At 51.4% G+C, this 16,841-nt stretch overlaps 1 protein-coding gene across 1 annotated transcript in view; it reads left to right on the forward strand.

Moving 5' to 3' along the window:
* Positions 1 to 6,451, forward strand: part of HP1BP3 (heterochromatin protein 1 binding protein 3) — a 23,682-nt gene extending 17,231 nt beyond the window's left edge. The window contains 5 exon segments of the mRNA XM_083161804.1: positions 3,219 to 3,378; positions 3,458 to 3,572; positions 5,190 to 5,318; positions 5,448 to 5,577; positions 5,580 to 6,451. Of these exon segments, the coding sequence (XP_083017930.1) occupies positions 3,219 to 3,378; positions 3,458 to 3,572; positions 5,190 to 5,318; positions 5,448 to 5,577; positions 5,580 to 5,750 (705 nt within the window). The 3' untranslated portion in view covers positions 5,751 to 6,451.
* Positions 6,452 to 16,841: the final 10,390 nt, after the last annotated feature.

Below are 16,841 nucleotides of genomic sequence, written 5' to 3' on the forward strand. Positions count from 1 at the left end.
CACACCGCATCACCCAGAACACCAGAAGGAATGGGGGGGGTATGAGATCTGCATATAGATAGATAGATATATATAGATATATCTATCTCACATACACACTCTGTCCCCACTGTGTGATGCTGGTGATATATACACAGATAGATATATACTGTCCCGACTGTGTGATGCTGGTGATATATACAGATAGATATATACTGTCCCCACTGTGTCATTATAAACCTTCTGGGCCAAATTCAGAAATGCCTGTAGCTGCGTCTATTGGTGCTCACCTTCTGCATGTACCACCACACCGCCCCTCCATGTGTACGGCCGTGCTCACCTTCTGCATGTACCACCACACCGCCCCTCCATGTGTACGGCCGTGCTCACCTTCTGCATGTACCACCACACCGCCCCTCCATGTGTACGGCCGTGCTCACCTTCTGCATGTACCACCACACCGCCCCTCCATGTGTACGGCCGTGCTCACCTTCTGCATGTACCACCACACCGCCCCTCCATGTGTACGGCCGTGCTCACCTTCTGCATGTACCACCACACCGCCCCTCCATGTGTACGGCCGTGCTCACCTTCTGCATGTACCACCACACCGCCCCTCCATGTGTACGGCCGTGCTCACCTTCTGCATGTACCACCACACCGCCCCTCCATGTGTACGGCCGTGCTCACCTTCTGCATGTACCACCACACCGCCCCTCCATGTGTACGGCCGTGCTCACCTTCTGCATGTACCACCACACTGCCCCTCCATGTGTACGGCCGTGCTCACCTTCTGCATGTACCACCACACCCGCCCCTCCATGTGTACGGCCGTGCTCACCTTCTGCATGTACCACCACACCGCCCCTCCATGTGTATGGCCGTGCTCACCTTCTGCATGTACCACCACACCGCCCCTCCATGTGTACGGCCGTGCTCACCTTCTGCATGTACCACCACACCGCCCCTCCATGTGTACGGCCGTGCTCACCTTCTGCATGTACCACCACACCGCCCCTCCATGTGTACGGCCGTGCTCACCTTCTGCATGTACCACCACACCGCCCCTCCATGTGTACGGCCGTGCTCACCTTCTGCATGTACCACCACACCGCCCCTCCATGTGTACGGCCGTGCTCACCTTCTGCATGTACCACCACACCGCCCCTCCATGTGTACGGCCGTGCTCACCTTCTGCATGTACCACCACACCGCCCCTCCATGTGTACGGCCGTGCTCACCTTCTGCATGTACCACCACACCGCCCCTCCATGTGTACGGCCGTGCTCACCTTCTGCATGTACCACCACACCGCCCCTCCATGTGTACATGCTCACCTTCTGCATGTACCACACACAGCGCCCTCCATGTGTACGGCCGTGCTCACCTTCTGCATGTACCACCACACCGCCCCTCCATGTGTACGGCCGTGCTCACCTTCTGCATGTACCACCACACCGCCCCTCCATGTGTACGGCCGTGCTCACCTTCTGCATGTACCACCACACCGCCCCTCCATGTGTACGGCCGTGCTCACCTTCTGCATGTACCACCACACCGCCCCTCCATGTGTACGGCCGTGCTCACCTTCTGCATGTACCACCACACCCGCCCCTCCATGTGTACGGCCGTGCTCACCTTCTGCATGTACCACCACACCCGCCCCTCCATGTGTACGGCCGTGCTCACCTTCTGCATGTACCACCACACCCGCCCCTCCATGTGTACGGCCGTGCTCACCTTCTGCATGTACCACCACACCCGCCCCTCCATGTGTACGGCCGTGCTCACCTTCTGCATGTACCACCACACCCGCCCCTCCATGTGTACGGCCGTGCTCACCTTCTGCATGTACCACCACACCCGCCCCTCCATGTGTACGGCCGTGCTCACCTTCTGCATGTACCACCACACCGCCCCCTCCATGTGTACGGCCGTGCTCACCTTCTGCATGTACCACCCACACCCGCCCCTCCATGTGTACGGCCGTGCTCACCTTCTGCATGTACCACCACACCCGCCCCTCCATGTGTACGCCGTGCTCACCTTCTGCATGTACCACCACACCCGCCCCTCCATGTGTACGGCCGTGCTCACCTTCTGCATGTACCACCACACCCGCCCCTCATGTGTACGGCCGTGCTCACCTTCTGCATGTACCACCACACCGCCCCTTCATGTGTAGGCCGTGCTCACCTTCTGCATGTACCACCACACCGCCCCTTCATGTGTATGGCCGTGCTCACCTTCTGCATGTACCACCACACCCGCCCCTCCATGTGTACGGCCGTGCTCACCTTCTGCATGTACCACCACACCGCCCCTCCATGTGTACGGCCGTGCTCACCTTCTGCATGTACCACCACACCCGCCCCTCCATGTGTACGGCCGTGCTCACCTTCTGCATGTACCACCACACCGCGCCTCCATGTGTACGGCCGTGCTCACCTTCTGCATGTACCACCACACCCGCCCCTCCATGTGTACGGCCGTGCTAACCTTCTGCATGTACCACTACACCGCCCCTCCATGTGTACGCCGTGCTCACCTTCTGCATGTACCACCACCACCGCCCCTCCATGTGTACGGCCGTGCTCACCTTCTGCATGTACCACCACACCGCCCCTCCATGTGTACGGCCGTGCTCACCTTCTGCATGTACCACCACACCCGCCCCTCCATGTGTACGGCCGTGCTCACCTTCTGCATGTACCACCACACCCGCCCCTCCATGTGTACGGCCGTGCTCACCTTCTGCATGTACCACCACACCCGCCCCTCCATGTGTACGGCCGTGCTCACCTTCTGCATGTACCACCACACCCGCCCCTCCATGTGTATGGCCGTGCTCACCTTCTGCATGTACCACCACACCGCCCCTCCATGTGTATGGCCGTGCTGGGGCTGAGACCCCCGCTGCCAGTGCCTATACGCACACACAGCCCCAGCACAGCCATACACATGGAGGGGCGGTGTGGTGGTGAGACGCGCGCGCGCACAGTTTATCTATTAAGTGTCTTCTATATAGCAGCAGATTCCGCTGCGCTTTACAAAAGGAGACAGTGATACAACAAACAGGGTATTTACAGACAGTCAAAAAGTAGGAGGGCCCTGCTCGCAAGCTTATTACCACCTAGGAACACCCGCCACACGCACCAATCAGAGCTCATCCCTGGTGTGAGACAAGCACGCGCATCTCTGAATCTGGGTGTAAGAACGACTTGTTTTTCCTCACCCAGCTGAAGCGGGCAGGAGACAAACCTCTTCTGAGTGGAGGATTGTTTGAGGACGCCATTTTGTCTGCCGTCACCGCCATGAACGAGCCCAAGACCTGCTCCACCACTGCTATCAAGAAGTATGTGCTGGAGAAGCATCCCGGCGTGAACTCCAGCTTCCAGGGTGAGTGGGAATGAGGTTGGTGTCACATTGCCCCAGTACAGTGAGAATGTCTATTTTACCCACTGATATCTCCTCCCAGTTCATCTGCTGAAGAGGACCCTGCAGAAGTGTGAGAAGTACGGCTGGATGGAGCAGATTTCCGGGAAAGGCTTCAGCGGCACCTACCAGCTCAGCTTTCCTATTACCCCAGGTGGGTGCCCTACGATTGGCTAATGGTGCCATGCACTGCAGAGATGTCTGGCAGCAGTGCACAGCTGCCCGGGCGGTAGGGACGCATGTGATGGATCGCATGTTTCCCTGCTCCCTTGCCACCAGACGGGAGGTACCAGGTTGGGTGGTTGGACTGCCAGCAGGTCCGATGCGCACGGGAACGCATATCGGACCTGATTGGACATCAAATTGACCTAATTTGACAGCCCGATTCATCGGCGCAGTGTATGGGGGGCCTTTAAAACCGAGGTTCCCAACCTTAATACTCAGTTACCCCAACAGTGCATGGTTTTCCAGATCCCCACACAGTATTACAATGGAACGAATTGGCTCCAGCTGTGGATCTCTTATTTTATCAGTGGGTAGTGAGTGCACCTGTACTCCTGGGTGACCTGGGGGGTGTGCCAGTGGGTGGTGAGTGCACCTGTACTCCTGGGTGACCTGGGGTGAGTGCCAGTGGGTAGTGAGTGCACCTGTACTCCTGGGTGACCTGTGGTGAGTGCACCTGTACTCCTCGGTGACCTGAGGTGTGTGCCAGTGGGTGGTGAGTGCACCTCTACTCCTGGGGGGTGTGCCAGTGGGTGGTGAGTGCACCTATACTCCTGGGGGTGTGCCAGTGGGTGGTGAGTGCACCTATACGCCTGGGGTGTGTGCCAGTGGGTAGTGAGTGCACCTGTACTCCTGGGTGACCTGGGGTGTGTGCCAGTGGGTAGTGAGGGCACCTGTACTCCTGGGTGACCTGGGGTGTGTGCCAGTAGGTGGTGAGTACACCTGTACTCCTGGGGTGTGTGCCAGTGGGTGGTGAGTGCACCTGTACTCCTGGGTGACCTGGGTGTGTGCCAGTGGGTGGTGAGTGCACCTGTACTCCTGGGGTGTGTGCCAGTGGGTGGTGAGTGCACCTGTACTCCTGGGGTGTGTGCCAGCGGGTGGTGAGTGCACCTGTACTCCTGGGGTGTGTGCCAGTGGGTGGTGAGTGCACCTGTACTCCTGGGGTGTGTGCCAGTGGGTGGTGAGTGCACCTGTACTCCTGGGGTGTGTGCCAGTGGGTGGTGAGTGCACCTGTACTCCTGGGTGACCTGGGGGGTGTGCCAGCGGGTGGTGAGTGCACCTGTACTCCTGGGTGACCTGGGGGGTGTGCCAGCGGGTGGTGAGTGCACCTGTACTCCTGGGGGGTGTGCCAGTGGGTGGTGAGTGCACCTGTACTCCTGGGGGGTGTGCCAGTGGGTGGTGAGTGCACCTGTACTCCTTGGGGGGTGTGCCAGTGGGTGGTGAGTGCACCTGTACTCCTGGGGGGTGTGCCAGTGGGTGGTGAGTGCACCTGTACTCCTGGGGGGTGTGCCAGTGGGTGGTGAGTGCACCTGTACTCCTGGGTGACCTGGGGGGTGTGCCAGTGGGTGGTGAGTGCACCTGTACTCCTGGGGGGGGTGCCAGTGGGTGGTGAGTGCACCTGTACTCCTGGGGGGTGTGCCAGTGGGTAGTGAGTGCACCTGGGTGACCTGGAAGTCATGAGCTGTTGTTGGTACTTGAGGACCGAGTTTGGGAACCACTGGTTTTATCTGTTGCCAGAATAGGTGGTGATCTGTGCGGTTCTCTTCCTGCAGCCCTTATGTGCTGTTCCCGGACAAAGCAGAAGAAGAGTCGTCATCTGAAGAGGAGGAGTCTGAAGAGGAGGAGGAGGAATCTGAGGAAGAGGAGGAGTCTGAGGAGGAAGAGCCCCCTCCAAAGAGGAGGTGAGTGACAGGCCGCTGCTCGTGTGTGGTTGGGGCTGTGTGACGGACGGGCGCTTCCCGTTATCTCTGTATGTCGATGTGCGGGTGGCTTGTGTACACTGTCATAATGATTTCCCTTCTCCCATGCAGGATGCAGAAGAAAGCTGCCCCTTCTAAATCCAGGTCCAGAGCTCCCCCACCCAAGCCCAAGAGGAGTGCCCCGGCTCCCAGAGGGAAGGCAAAGAGTGTTCCCAAAAGGCTCGCCAACCTTCCCTCTCCTCCCCACCCCCGGCATCAAAGGCAAAGAAGGGTAAAGCTGCCCCCCCTCCTCCTGCCCCCGCCAAGAAAGCAGCTAGCCGGCCCTCCAAGAAGCCGGCTGCCATGAAGAAAGCAGTGAAGCCTGTGGCCAAGGGCAAGTCCAGCCAGAGGAAGTCCCTGAGGGCCAGGAAGTGAGCCGGGGCCCGCCGTGACATCAGGATGCAGAAGCGGTTCGGGTGATTGATTTCCAGCAAAACTGAGTGTCCGTTCCTCCTCTCTCTCTCTCCCCCCCCCCCCCCCCCCCCCCCCCCCCCCCCCCCCCCCCGAGAGGTGCAGCGTTTTTGTATAGAAGTAGCCGCTGCACGCAGCTCCTGTTCCTCTGACAGAAACCAGCAATTGGTCCCTAATTTCCCTCCTCCAGAACCGTTTCTTGGGTGTAAATTCTCCCTTTAAGAAATCTACTTTTAATGTTTAAACATTTTGTTTTGTTATTTAAAAGGAGAAAGTTGTCCTCGGTTTGAGCGACGTTCCGCAGAGGGGTCCGTATTAACCTGACAGCGGCCTCCTCGCCCCCAACCCCTTACAGATCCGATCCCTTCATTAGCACATAGGCCCACGGGCTGGGGCACATCCAGTCTTCCTTCTAACCACACACACACACGTACCGCGTGTGTCCCGATACCCTCACGCCAGCTGACTGGCATCTGTAAGTGACTCGTTAGCATGTTGTACAGAAGGCGAAGTACACTTAAGTTCCAGGTTTTAGTTTCATTTTACAGCCAACTGTGTCTTTTTATTTTAATGTTTGCCATTTTGTAAAGCCTTGGGTGAGGCTAGACCAGTGACGCGATGGGATTCTGCTGTTTGCTACAGTAAATGACTAGATTCTGCTAGTACGGCTGTGTGTGGTCTCCTATTATTTCATGGGCATTGTGAGCTGGCATCACATACTGTATCGGGTATGGGCAGGTGATACGTCAGGTCCCACATCACCGAATGCTAAATAAATGTGACGGTGCAACAGTTGTAGTAACTGGGGTGCGTCCTGTGGAGGGTGAATCTACCCAAAGTTGTACCCCAGGGGTCTGTACTGGGACGGCTCATTGCAAATTGCAGGTGACAAAGACAATGCCACACACCAGGAGCGCTGCGTTCGGGAAGATCAACTATTAGTATAGAAATCTAATATATTATAGTGTAATAGATTTATTGCTTGCACTCTTCAAAAATGACACCGTGCGTGATCCTTATAAACTATTTATTCAATTCCATAATCTTAACAAAAATGTTACCACATATAAAATAAATGAATACTTAACTCTTCAAATTGGGGTTAATCAATTATAGCACTAAACATTTAATTAGCGGGATATCCAATTTAGGCGTCCCTAATGAAGGTCAAGGTTTGCACAAACAATCTGTATATTAAAAGTTGAGCTTAATATCCTCGATCACGTTCCTTATGGATTGCTGGCGTCCCGGCTCTCCAAAGTAACCAGGACTGATGTAGATACAAAGTTCCGTTTGTAATGCGAGCAAGATGTCCCAAATGAAAGATATACTCACGACACCATGTTCAGGTGAATGACCGGTCTGTGTCGGTCTCCACCGCTTGCTGCGTGTTCTGTGGCGGTCTCTACTCTCTGAGGTGCCTTGTGGATAACAGGATGGTGTCTGCAATATGCTCCTACTTCCGTGCGGTGTCCTGGGGATGCGCCGTCGGAGTTATGCAGCGTGGAATTCCCTCCACAGCAGGGTGACGGATGTGCGCTTATTATGCTGGGGTTCTTAGTGCGCCTGATGCCGCTGTGCGGTCTGCACTATACGGTGGATTTTTGGTCGTGATGATAGGAGGAAGGGTGGTCAACGCGTTTCGTGCCTTAAAGCTAGGGACTTTTTCAAGACTGTTAATCCAGTGGCATGGTTCCTCTTTTTAAAGTTCTCCCCAATCACTTAATGGTGGTTTTGATGGTAATCCTACCTTATTAGCTGTTTATAATCAAACACGTCACTTACCTTTTCTTGGTTCCTACAGGGTCACATTGGTGTTGTAGGTGGTTTTAGAGGACCGTGGCACCACTCAGCGAAGCCTGGTCCATCTCCCCTATAACCCCGCCTCCATGCTCAGTGCCTCAGTTTTTATGTTGGAGCCAGCAGGAAGCTGGAGCACCATTACAATCAGATGTGATTCCCTCCAATAATCCCAAAGAAGCTTTTATATTGCACCACCGGACACTTCTCCCTCAGTGTGGCAGGAGCAGGTAAGTCTTTCTCTGAGAGCACATACCGCTGTCACGCTGCGTGCCGGGGGAGACAGCCGCAGCAGCAGCTGGGGTGGACACTGCTGCGTGCGGCAGGGACTCCACTAGACCAAAGCACAGGCTGGATAGTTTTTGCCATTACAGGGCTCACTATGCACAGGGGGGGAAGTGGTGCCAGCCTGCAGCACCTCCCCCAGCTTTGGAAGCCAATCTCCCACAGATCTTCCGAGCAGCACCGGTTCTCTCTTCCTGCCCTCTCAAGACCGGCAGCAATCTTCTGCATCGCGGCCGGAGTCTCCTAGAGAGAAAACTCGACTATCAATGTACTGGAGCTTTGGGCAGTGTACAACACCCTCATCTGCTCACAGGATCTCCTACAAGGAAAGCCTGTTCAAGTCAGATTGACCAATGCCACAGTTGTGGTGTACATAAACCTTCAAGGGGTAACATGCAGCGCAGCAGCTCCGCGGGAAGTGTCCAAACTTTGATCTGGACAGAACGGCACCTTCTGGCTCTGTCAGCGGTTTTCATCCCAGGTGTACTAAATTGGGAGGCAGACTTCCTAAGTCGCCAAGATAGACATCCGGGGGAGTGGGCACTCCACCCCAAGGTCTTTTCCCTTCTGGTGCACCGTTGGGGCCTTCCGGACGTAGATCTAATGGCTTCCTGGGCACATCCACAAAGTGTCAATGTTCGTGTCGCGGTCCAGGGATCCTCAAGCCAGCTTCATGGATGCTATGTCTGTACAATGGAATTATCATCTTCCATATGTCTTTCCTCCAATATCCATGATTCACAGAGTACTCAGGCAATTAGTACCCAGCCTGGCCGTGTCGGCATTGGTACGTGGAACTGCAACAGATGTCATTCCAGCCACCATACCAGGGGCCTTCTCCGCACCCCGACCTTCGGTGCCCGTCTTTGATGGCATGGCGCTTGAGATTGTCTTACCAAAAGACAATGGTCTCTCCCAAGGTTGTCAAGACTATGATTCAGGCACGCAAACCAGCATCTGCCACTGGGTCTGGCACACTTAGTTTTCATGGTGTGCATCCCGTAAGTATGACCCTAAAGTCTTTAAGATTGCCAGAATTCTGGCCTTCTTTCAAAGGGGGCTAGATATTGGTTTACGGCTAGCCTCTCTTATATCGGCCTTATCCGTTTGGTTTCAAAGAAAGATACTATTCCTTCCAGCTATATGTACATTCCTCGAGGTATTCAGCCGCCATATGTCCCTCCTACAACACCATGGGACTTGTCCCTGGTATTACAGGCTCTAAGTCTCCTTTCGAACCGCTACAATCAGTGGATTACAAGTGGCTCACTCCTAAAATGGTGTTTCTTTTAGCACTCGCATCCGCCAGACGGGTGTTGGATTTGTCGGCGTTCTCTTGCAGAACGCTGTTCCTTATATTCCATCCAGATAGGGCGGTGTTACAGACCAGGCCATCTCACCTGCCGAAGGTAGTCTCCAATTTCCACATCAATCAGGAGATTGTGGTCCCAGCGTTCAACTCGGATGATCTCTCTGCGGAGGAACGTCTACTGGATGTGGTCAGGGCTCTGACCATTTATCTGGAACGTATTGCTTCGCTCAGAAAATCAGACTCTCTTCATGCTCTATGGATTCCACAAAAAGGGTTGGCCAGTGAACAAGTAGATGCTGGATCTGCATGGCAATTCATCAAGCCTACCAGCAGGCTTCTCTTCCCATTCCTTTGTCAATAAAGGCACATGCCATCATGGGCAGCACACCGTGGAGCATCTGCCGAACAACTATGCAAGGCTGCAACGTGGTAGTCTGTCCATACCTTCATAAAGTTCTATGTATTTGGCACGTTCGCTCACAGGATGTCTCCTTTTGGTCATCGGGTTCTTCTGATACCTCAGGCAAATTCCCTCAAACATGGCTTTGAGACATCCCTGATGTCCACTGTGGGAACCATGGATCCTGAAGAAGAAAATGAGTTATGGTAGACCTACCTTGGTTTAACTTTTCTTTCTTTGGGATCCATGGTAACTACAGGGTGCCCACCCTAAATTTAGGTATTCCTCTGTGGTATGCTACACTGTGACCTTCCTTAGTCATATCTTTGTGTGTATGAGTACTTGGGCATGTGTTCTATCTGTCCTCTTCTCCAATTCTTGCAAATGGCTGGCTAACAAAACTGAGACGCCGAGCATGGAGGCGGGGTTATAGGGGAGAGGGACCAGGCATCCTGTGAAACTTTAAAAGCTTCGCTAATTGGTGCCACGGTCTTACAGATCCACCTACAACCCTGTGGTTACCGGGACCCTCGAATAAAAAACATTTACCTAAGGTAACCTACCATAACGCTCGTTTTTGCTGGTGATTACCCCACACACACACACACACACAAAACCCAGTGATGTGAGGGGGGACTGCTATGTGGCGTTTCAATGGCTTGCAAAGCTGTGAAATTTTTGTAAGCCAAACAGAATAATGTCGTAAATTGTGGCTGCAGTAGCTCCTTGCACCCTGCTACACTCAGCAATATATCACACCACGCTGTCACATGTAATATATATATATATATATATCACACACATATTCCGCAGTGCTGTACAGAGACTATTATTACCAGTTATTATATAGCGCACACATATTCTGCAGCGCTGCACAGAGAATATTATTACCAGTTATTATATAGCGCACACATATTCCGTAGCGCTGTACAGAGAATATTAGAACATTCACCCCAGTGGAGCTTACAATCTATAGTCCCTACCACATGTACACGCACACAAGACATGCTAGGGTTAATTTGTTGGGAGCCAATTAAACTACCAGTATATATTTTTGGAATTTTGGGGTGGAAACTGGAGTTCCCAGAGGAAACCCACGCAAGAACTGGGAGAATATACAAACTCCGCACAGTTAGGGCCATGGTGGGAATAGAACCCATGACCTCAGCGCTGTGAGGCAGTAATGCTAACCATTACACCATCCGTACTGCCCCGTATATATAACACATAGTGGGAATAGAACCCATGACCTCAGCGCTGTGAGGCAGTAATGTAACCATTACACCGTCCGTACTGCCCCGTATATATAACACATGGTGGGGATAGAACCCATGACCTCAGCGCTGTGAGGCAGTAATGTAACCATTACACCGTCCGTACATATATAACACATGGTGGGAATAGTACCCATGACCTCAGCGCTGTGAGGCAGTAATGTAACCATTACACCGTCCGTACTGCCCCGTATATATATAACACATGGTGGGAATAGTACCTATGACCTCAGCGCTGTGAGGCAGTAATGTAACCATTACACCATCCGTACTGCCCTGTATATATAACACATGGTGGGAATAGAACCCATGACCTCAGCGCTGTGAGGCAGTAATGCTAACCATTACACCATCTGTACTGCCCTGTATATATGACACATGGTGGGGATAGAGCCCATGACCTCAGCGCTGTGAGGCAATAATACTAACCATTACACCATCCGTACTGCCCCGTATATATAACACATGGTGGGGATAGAACCCATGACCTCAGTGCTGTGAGGCAGTAATGCTAACCACTACACCGTCCGTACTGCCCCGTATATATAACACATGGTGGGGATAGAACCCATGACCTCAGCGCTGTGAGGCAGTAATGTAACCATTACACCATCCGTACTGCACAATATTTTTCTTGCACCGTTAGTACATACCAATATGGCGCCTAGAACCTATTTAATAATGGTACAGAATCTGTGGTTAAACCCTTCCGTGTCGCAGCCGCCACTACCCACTTGGGTCAGGTGTTCCCTGCCTACACCATCACTCAAACTATTTCCTCCAGCACTAGGGGTCCAATTCAGTCCTGCTCGCTGGGTTGTGAATGTTCAGATACCGCTGAATGCACACCCCCTGCGAATGCCAACATGGCCGTGCACAGAACTCACTCAGCTCTGCAAAGGCCGACAAGAGGAGGCTACTGCTGATGTAACGGCCCTCCCTCCCTGCAGCCGGGATATGCCTGCACTTCCTGGGACACCCCCAAACGCCTACAGGGTGTTCATCACCATGCGAGCAGAGAGCAAACGCTAGCCTTCACTTGATGTCTTCAGGCGGTTGGCTCGCCCATGTGCACTCACTCGAATGAGTCTGAATTACCCCATAGGTCTGCCTAGGCTGAGACCAGGGACGTTCTATCACACAGGAGCTGGACACTAACAATGCACCGTACATAGGCGATACCGAGGATGAGAGGTCCCCGCTCACTACACTGTATCACCGGCATATACTGCAGCCCTGTACAATAAGTGATATATATGACATTACAAGCAATAGAAGATAAACTGTATACAGCAGCCTGTCACCTCCTGGGGCACGGTTCTCAGAGACACGCCTCAGGAAAAGGTTGCACATCTGGGAGGTGAACACACCTGGGACAGCATAGGGGAGTGGGCTTAGATACCAGTGACCTCAGATGTGGGAGGGTAGAAGACAAACGCTGGAATCACTGAGGCAGGAGCAGAGGTCCAGGTACGTACAGGAAGAAATCATCAGAGCTGGATAATACCTGTACAATATGTATTATCCGCTGTAATGCAGTGTCTAATAGAGTCACAGTGAGCAGTACAGCAGTGTCTAATACAGAGTCACAGTGAGCAGTGCAGCAGTGTATAATACAGAGTAACAGTGAGCAGTGCAGCGGTGTATAATACAGAGTAACAGTGAGCAGTGTCTAATACAGAGTCACATGAGCAGTGCAGCAGTGTCTAATACAGAGTAACAGTGAGCAGTGCAGCAGTGTCTAATACAGAGTAACAGTGAGCAGTGCAGCAGTGTCTAATACAGAGTAACAGTGAGCAGTACAGCAGTGTCTAATACAGAGTCACAGTGAGCAGTGCAGCAGTGTCTAATACAGAGTCACAGTGAGCAGTGCAGCAGTGTCTAATACAGAGTAACAGTGAGCAGTGCAGCGGTGTATAATACAGAGTAACAGTGAGCAGTGCAGCAGTGTCTAATACAGAGTAACAGTGAGCAGTGCAGCAGTGTCTAATACAGAGTAACAGTGAGCAGTGCAGCAGTGTCTAATACAGAGTAACAATGAGCAGTGCCGCAGTGTCTAATACAGAGTAACAGTGAGCAGTGCAGCGGTGTCTAATACAGAGTAACAGTGAGAAGCGCAGCGGTGTCTAATACAGAGTAACAGTGAGAAGCGCAGCGGTGTCTAATACAGAGTAACAGTGAGCAGTGCAGCGGTGTCTAATACAGAGTAACAGTGAGAAGCGCAGCGGTGTCTAATACAGAGTAACAGTGAGCAGCGCAGCGGTGTATAATACAGAGTAACAGTGAGCAGTGCAGCGGTGTATAATACAGAGTAGCAGTGCAGCGGTGTATAATACAGAGTAACAGTGAGCAGTGCAGCGGTGTATAATACAGAGTAACAGTGAGCAGTGCAGCCGTGTATAATACAGAGTAACAGTGAGCAGTGCAGCGGTGTCTAATACAGAGTAACAGTGAGCAGTGCAGCGGTGTCTAATACAGAGTAACAGTGAGCAGTGCAGCGGTGTATAATACAGAGTAACAGTGAGCAGTGCAGCGGTGTATAATACAGAGTAACAGTGAGCAGTGCAGCGGTGTATAATACAGAGTAACAGTGAGCAGTGCAGCGGTGTATAATACAGAGTAACAGTGAGCAGTGCTGCGGTGTATAATACAGAGTAACAGTGAGCAGTGCAGCTATGTATAATACAGAGTAACAGTGAGCAGTGCAGCAGTGTCTAATACAGAGTAACAGTGAGCAGTGCAGCAGTGTCTAATACAGAGTAACAGTGAGCAGTGCAGCGGTGTATAATACAGAGTAACAGTGAGCAGTGTCTAATACAGAGTCACATGAGCAGTGCAGCAGTGTCTAATACAGAGTAACAGTGAGCAGTGCAGCAGTGTCTAATACAGAGTACCAGTGAGCAGTGCAGCAGTGGATAATACAGAGTAACAGTGAGCAGTGCAGCAGTGTCTAATACAGAGTAACAGTGAGCAGTGCAGCAGTGTCTAATACAGAGTAACAGTGAGCAGTGCAGCAGTGTCTAATACAGAGTCACATGAGCAGTGCAGCGGTGTATAATACAGAGTAACAGTGAGCAGTGCAGCAGTGTCTAATACAGAGTCACATGAGCAGTGCAGCGGTGTATAATAGAGTAACAGTGAGCAGTGCAGCGGTGTATAATACAGAGTAACAGTGAGCAGTGTCTAATACAGAGTCACATGAGCAGTGCAGCAGTGTCTAATACAGAGTAACAGTGAGCAGTGCAGCAGTGTCTAATACAGAGTAACAGTGAGCAGTGCAGCAGTGTCTAATACAGAGTAACAGTGAGCAGTGCAGCAGTGTCTAATACAGAGTAACAGTGAGCAGTGCAGCAGTGTCTAATACAGAGTAACAGTGAGCAGTGCAGCTGTGTATAGTACAGAGTAACAGTGAGCAGTGCAGCTGCGTATAATACAGAGTCACAGTGAGCAGTGCAGCGGTGTATAGTACAAAGTAACAGTGAGCAGTGCAGCGGTGTATAATACAGAGTAACAGTGAGCAGTGCAGCAGTGTCTAATACAGAGTAACAGTGAGCAGTGCAGCAGTGTATAATACAGAGAAACAGTGAGCAGTGCAGCGGTGTATAATACAGAGAAACAGTGAGCAGTGCAGCAGTGTCTAATACAGAGTAACAGTGAGCAGTGCAGCAGTGTATAATACAGAGTAACAGTGAGTAGTGCAGCGGTGTATAATACAGAGTAACAGTGAGTAGTGCAGCGGTGTATAATACAGAGTAACAGTGAGCAGTGCAACAGTGTATAATACAGAGTAGAAGTGAGCAGTGCAGCAGTGTATAATACAGAGTAGAAGTGAGCAGTGCAGCGGTGTATAGTACAAAGTAACAGTGAGCAGTGCAGCGGTGTATAATACAGAGTAACAGTGAGCAGTGCAGCAGTGTCTAATACAGAGTAACAGTGAGCAGTGCAGCAGTGTATAATACAGAGAAACAGTGAGCAGTGCAGCGGTGTATAATACAGAGAAACAGTGAGCAGTGCAGCAGTGTCTAATACAGAGTAACAGTGAGCAGTGCAGCAGTGTATAATACAGAGTAACAGTGAGTAGTGCAGCGGTGTATAATACAGAGTAACAGTGAGTAGTGCAGCGGTGTATAATACAGAGTAACAGTGAGCAGTGCAACAGTGTATAATACAGAGTAGAAGTGAGCAGTGCAGCAGTGTATAATACAGAGTAGAAGTGAGCAGTGCAGCAGTGTATAATACAGAGTAACAGTGAGCAGTGCAGCGGTGTATAATACAGAGTAACAGTGAGCAGTGCAGCGGTGAATAATACAGAGTAACAGTGAGCAGTGCAGCAGTGTTTAATACAGAGTAACAGTGAGCAATGCAGCGGTGTATAATACAGAGTAACAGTGAGCAATGCAGCGGTGTATAATACAGAGTAACAGTGAGCAGTGCAGCAGTGTATAACACCCACAAAGTGCAGCAGTGTATAATACAGAGTAGCAGTGAGCAGTGCAGCCGTGTATAATACAGAGTAGCAGTGAGCAGTGCAGCGGTGTATAATACAGAGTAGCAGTGAGCAGTGCAGCGGTGTATAATACAGAGTAACAGTGAGCAGTGCAGCGGTGTATAATACAGAGTAACAGTGAGCAGTGCAGCGGTGTCTAATACAGAGTAACAGTGAGAAGCGCAGCGGTGTCTAATACAGAGTAACAGTGAGAAGCGCAGCGGTGTCTAATACAGAGTAACAGTGAGCAGTGCAGCGGTGTATAATACAGAGTAACAGTGAGCAGTGCAGCGGTGTATAATACAGAGTAACAGTGAGCAGTGCAGCGGTGTCTAATACAGAGTAACAGTGAGCAGTGCAGCAGTGTCTAATACAGAGTAACAGTGAGCAGTGCAGCAGTGTCTAATACAGAGTCACATGAGCAGTGCAGCGGTGTATAATACAGAGTAACAATGAGCAGTGCCGCAGTGTCTAATACAGAGTAACAGTGAGCAGTGCAGCGGTGTCTAATACAGAGTAACAGTGAGAAGCGCAGCGGTGTCTAATACAGAGTAACAGTGAGAAGCGCAGCGGTGTCTAATACAGAGTAACAGTGAGCAGTGCAGCGGTGTCTAATACAGAGTAACAGTGAGAAGCGCAGCGGTGTCTAATACAGAGTAACAGTGAGCAGCGCAGCGGTGTATAATACAGAGTAACAGTGAGCAGTGCAGCGGTGTATAATACAGAGTAGCAGTGCAGCGGTGTATAATACAGAGTAACAGTGAGCAGTGCAGCAGTGTCTAATACAGAGTAACAGTGAGCAGTGCAGCGGTGTATAATACAGAGTAACAGTGAGCAGTGTCTAATACAGAGTCACATGAGCAGTGCAGCAGTGTCTAATACAGAGTAACAGTGAGCAGTGCAGCAGTGTCTAATACAGAGTACCAGTGAGCAGTGCAGCAGTGGATAATACAGAGTAACAGTGAGCAGTGCAGCAGTGTCTAATACAGAGTAACAGTGAGCAGTGCAGCAGTGTCTAATACAGAGTAACAGTGAGCAGTGCAGCAGTGTCTAATACAGAGTCACATGAGCAGTGCAGCGGTGTATAATACAGAGTAACAGTGAGCAGTGCAGCTATGTATAATACAGAGTAACAGTGAGCAGTGCAGCAGTGTCTAATACAGAGTAACAGTGAGCAGTGCAGCAGTGTCTAATACAGAGTAACAGTGAGCAGTGCAGCGGTGTATAATACAGAGTAACAGTGAGCAGTGTCTAATACAGAGTCACATGAGCAGTGCAGCAGTGTCTAATACAGAGTAACAGTGAGCAGTGCAGCAGTGTCTAATACAGAGTACCAGTGAGCAGTGCAGCAGTGGATAATACAGAGTAACAGTGAGCAGTGCAGCAGTGTCTAATACAGAGTAACAGTGAGCAGTGCAGCAGTGTCTAATACAGAGTAACAGTGAGCAGTGCAGCAGTGTCTAATACAGAGTCACATGAGCAGTGCAGCGGTGTATAA

The sequence above is a fragment of the Crinia signifera genome, chromosome 19, assembly GCF_055691185.1.
Source record: "Crinia signifera chromosome 19, ASM5569118v1, whole genome shotgun sequence".
NCBI classification, from domain to species: Eukaryota; Metazoa; Chordata; class Amphibia; order Anura; family Myobatrachidae; genus Crinia; species Crinia signifera.